Source organism: Typha latifolia, chromosome 5 (assembly GCF_019914945.1).
Source record: "Typha latifolia isolate L0001 chromosome 5, TyphaL0001v2, whole genome shotgun sequence".
NCBI classification, from domain to species: Eukaryota; Viridiplantae; Streptophyta; class Magnoliopsida; order Poales; family Typhaceae; genus Typha; species Typha latifolia.
Window position 1 is genome coordinate 3,686,018 of NC_133090.1, and position 4,504 is coordinate 3,690,521.

General features: G+C 41.9%; 1 protein-coding gene across 1 annotated transcript; it reads left to right on the forward strand.

Moving 5' to 3' along the window:
- The first annotated feature begins 1,119 nt into the window (after positions 1-1,119).
- LOC140789828 (protein DETOXIFICATION 49-like) lies at positions 1,120-2,846 on the forward strand. The gene has a single exon (XM_073139682.1). The coding sequence runs from the start codon at positions 1,134-1,136 to the stop codon at positions 2,709-2,711; it is 1,578 nt and encodes a 525-aa protein (XP_072995783.1). The 5' UTR covers positions 1,120-1,133; the 3' UTR covers positions 2,712-2,846.
- Positions 2,847-4,504: the final 1,658 nt, after the last annotated feature.

Consider the following 4,504-nt stretch of genomic DNA (forward strand, 5'->3'; position numbering starts at 1 on the left):
TTTCTTCTTCAACTTTAGTTACATTGTCTCGTTAGTCGTAGGAGCGAAAACGGGTCGGATGAAATCTAACTTTGCATCCAAGTTTTGATGGATATGTGTTGAAATTTTTTTAATCAGTCTAAATATTCGAATTTGTATCTGTATCTAGATAATATATACGAATACAAATATGAGTTGAAGAATAAATAAGTATCCAAACCAATACTATGAAAATGTTGATGTAAACTATTTTTTATACTTTTGTATGAATCTCTAATGTAGTTTTCATACTCCTATAGATTTCAGTAATTAGTTTAGTAGATACTATAGTTACATTCACTATCCCTTCGTCCTCCTCCGTATCGGATTCGTGTCCGAAATTTTTTTTGTGTGGATATGAATATGATTTTACTGCTACCAAATCCGTTTTCAGCCCTACTTGTTCGGTATTGAATCTAGAATACATGCCCTAATGCGAAAGGTAGTGTGATGAATTAATTTAGGACCACAATTTATTGGATGAGCATAGAAAGTTATTAATGTCGCTCATTTTGGAACAACTGTATTGGTATACTAGTAAGGATACCCACTACCTAAAACTAATAAATGGAGAAATTAGAGCCAATCAAAACACTTGTTGTGTCAAAGCACCACCAACCATAGCATACATTTCAGGACATCTTTTAGAAACAAAACGGTCAATTAATCAACACTCATTTTATCTTAATTTTTGGCAGATAACAAGGCGTATTTGTTGGATTATATCCAACTATTTCTTCTCCTTTGCAGCTTAATTACCTCAATCTCTAATCTAAATAAGAATACGAGACTCTACGAAGAAGGCGACGGCAATTGAACTCCCCCTCTCTCTCTCTCTCTCTCTACGTAGGGGAGTTGAGAGTTACGAGTCTTTCGGAATCACAAGAAGACACATAGAGATGGATGTATGGATGGATGGATAGATAGAGATGCTTTTTGACTAGCTAACGTAAGAATGCATTTGGTTCCTCTCTCTCTCTCTCTCTCTCTCTCTCTCTCTCTCTCTCTCTCTCTGCCCCCCCTCCCCCTCCCCCTCCCCCCAACTCCCCTATATAAACTCGCTCCCTCAAACGCCAAAAAGTCCACATTTCCCCCCTTCAATCCAACACCAAAGAATGTGGCATCAACGCCAGCATCTTACCCCGCTGATTCTGAAAAGTTCCAAGCTGCCATTAGGCGAGCTTGGGCTGACTGTCGTGGAGACTCGGTCCATTCTGGGCCTGGCCTTCCCGATGATCATCTCGGGCCTTCTCCTTTATCTTCGCTCCATTATATCCATGCTCTTCCTTGGCCGCTTGGGCTCCCTCCCCCTCGCGGGCGGATCCCTCGCCATGGGCTTTGCGAACATTACCGGCTACTCCGTCCTCTCGGGCCTCGCCATGGGGATGGAGCCCATTTGCGGCCAGGCCTTCGGCGCCCGTCGCCACCCCCTCCTCCGCCTCGCCCTCCGCCGCACTGTTATCCTCCTCCTTGCCGCCTCCCTCCCCATCGCTGCCTTGTGGCTCAACATGCGGCGGCTCCTCCTGGTCTTTGGGCAGGATCCTTACATCGTCTCCGCCGCGCATTCGTACCTCATCTACTCCGTCCCGGACCTCCTCCTCCAGTCCTTCCTCCACCCCATTCGCATCTATCTCCGAACCCAATCCATCACTCTCCCGCTCACCTACGCCGCTGCCGCCGCTCTCGTCCTCCACCTTCCCATCAACTACCTCCTCGTCTCCGTCCTCGGCCTCGGTATTCGCGGCGTCGCCCTCGCCTCCGTCTTCACCAATCTCAACCTCGTACTAACCCTTATGGCCCACATCTACTTCTCCGGCGTCTACGAACTAGACGACGATACGATGATCAACGATAACAACAACAACAACAACAACAACAACAGCAGCAGCAGCAGCAGCAAGATATCGCAAGGTTGGGATTCGCTGCTAAACCTCGCGATTCCGAGCTGCGTGTCGGTGTGCTTAGAATGGTGGTGGTATGAGATCATCATCCTTCTATGCGGCCTCCTCGCGGATCCGAAATCGACGGTGGCGTCGATGGGGATTCTAATCCAGACCACCTCGTTGATTTATATATTCCCTTCTTCGCTAAGCTTCGGCGTCTCCACCCGCGTCTCCAACGAGCTCGGCGCCAACCGCCCCGACCGCGCGCGCCGCGCCGCCAAGGTCGGACTGGCTTGCGGCGCCGCCATGGGGCTCGCGGCGCTCGCATTCGCGGCGTCGGTGCGCCGCGTCTGGGCGGGCGCGTTCACGTCGGACGAGGCGATACGGGGGATGACGGCGGCTGCGCTGCCTATCCTGGGGCTGTGCGAGTTGGGGAACTGCCCACAGACGGCCGGGTGCGGGGTGCTGCGAGGGAGCGCGCGGCCGCGGGTGGCGGCCAACGTGAACGTGGCGGCGTTCTACCTGGTGGGGATGCCGGTGGGGGTATGGCTGGGGTTCTGGGAAGGGATGGGGTTTAGGGGCCTGTGGGTCGGGATGATGGCAGCCCAGGTGGCGTGCGTGGTGGGGATGGTGGCGACGGTGACGGGCATGGATTGGGAGAAGCAGGCGGAGAGGGCGCAAAAGCTCACCGGAGGAGGAGTAGAGGAGGAAGAGGAAGAGGTGAAGAAGGTGGTTGGTGGAGGTGGTGGGGATGAGGAAGATGGGTTGCTTGTTTTGATCGATCCATCTACTCAGTCATCACTAAATTGAGCATTTTCTTTTTCCTTTCCTTCACTTTCTTTCTTTCTTTTTTTTTTTTTTAAGGCAAAGGAAATTGTAATTTTTAACAACATCGGTCAAAATTTCACCGAGGGGGAAATATTAATTGATACATTTTATTACTAATATTCTGATAATTCTAAAGTCATACATATATCTATAGAACGATTTTTATATAATTGCTACCTAAGACTTTTTAAATATTATAATTGTCATTAAAATTACTGTGCACTTAAAAAAAAATATACCATTCCATTAGTTATTATAACCTGAGCTTAGAGCTTAGAGCTTAGAGCTTAGAGCTTAGAGCTTAGAGCTTAGAGCTTAGAGAAGGAAGAATGTGGTTTTCTCTATCAAACAAACAATATCTTATTTTGCTCTTTCATAAATTATTTAAAATAATTTCGAAGCTATCAAATATTATAATCAACATCATAATACAACGGAAAATTTGTATGTAAGATAAAAATTGGTAATAGATAATTTTATATTCTAAACTTAAAAAGAGAGAATAGTTTAATTATTTGTATGCGTTTGTTAACTTTAATAATAATCTGTCAGGAGTATACTATAAAAAATCTAACCGTACTTGTATTTTAAAATAACCCAATAATTTTGGTGATAATTATGATATTTTAAAATGTTTCTTTTGTGAGATAATATATTAACAATTGCTGGAAATAATAATATTTTTACAAATATTTTGATAAAATATAATGGCAATTCTGATACTTTAAAAAAGAGAGAGGAATAATTAATAAATTTTTCTAGAAAGGTAATGGGTCAAATTACTTTTATGCACTCCCATTGAGATAGACGGCTACCAACTGCTTGCTTACACGCCGCCACTTGCGAAGATTTGATTCTTTTTTATTATTTTTTTAATATAATTTCAATTTTTGTTCAAAGTTTTGGCCTTTTTTTAATATATAAAATTTTCTTTTTCAAAGTTTTGGTCTTCACCAAATTGGATTTTGAGATATATCCATTGCTTCCCACCATTTTCAAAGTTCAAAAAAAGGCATTCCAAAGCCACCCACCATTGAGTTGTTACACAAATCCACGTGATTAAAAGCTAATTAAATTTGACAAGATTTGTTAATGACTAAAGTTGCCTAACTTTCTAAGAATTTTTCCTTTTAAAGTTTTATTAATAAAAAATTATGTATGTCAATTACACGTAGTCTCTTGAACTATAGTCTATTTTCGCATAGACTCTTTTACTTATTTTTTTATAACATTTTGGCCTCCGAAGCTATCTATATTTTTCACCCTAAAGTACTGATGAAAAATATTAAACGATTCATTTCATCCTCAGTTATTCTCTTATTTTTTTTTTCTCTCTCTAAAATAAGGATAAAATGATCGCTAAAAGATCTAAAATTAATCACGTGACATTTTGTAATTAAAAAAAGGTCAACGGTGAGCAAAAAGTTATTATTCATAAAATTTTGGGAATCTCATAATAAGTTATTTAATTAATAAATCAGAGAAAGACTGCAGTACTAGATTAAAAGTTCAAAAGAATATAGAAAAGAAAGTACACCATTAAATACTCATTAGCACTAATGCTGCTCTAAAAGCCACTCTTCTATTTGGATTAAGAATCAATGGTGGCGTTTAAAGACCTCTAAGGGTCACTAACACATGAATTCACTAAATTAACAATTTAATTAGAGCTCATGGATCTAATCTCCTACCTGGGCATCTCCATCACTGGATATTATTCTTAGTGTCATCTAGTACATCCATATATACAATGTCATGAGAATCCATGTACGAGT

Coding starts and splice junctions, on each gene's coding strand:
- LOC140789828 (XM_073139682.1), top strand. CDS start 1,134: ATGTGGCATCAACGCCAGCATCTTACCCCGCTGATTCTGAAAAGTTCC.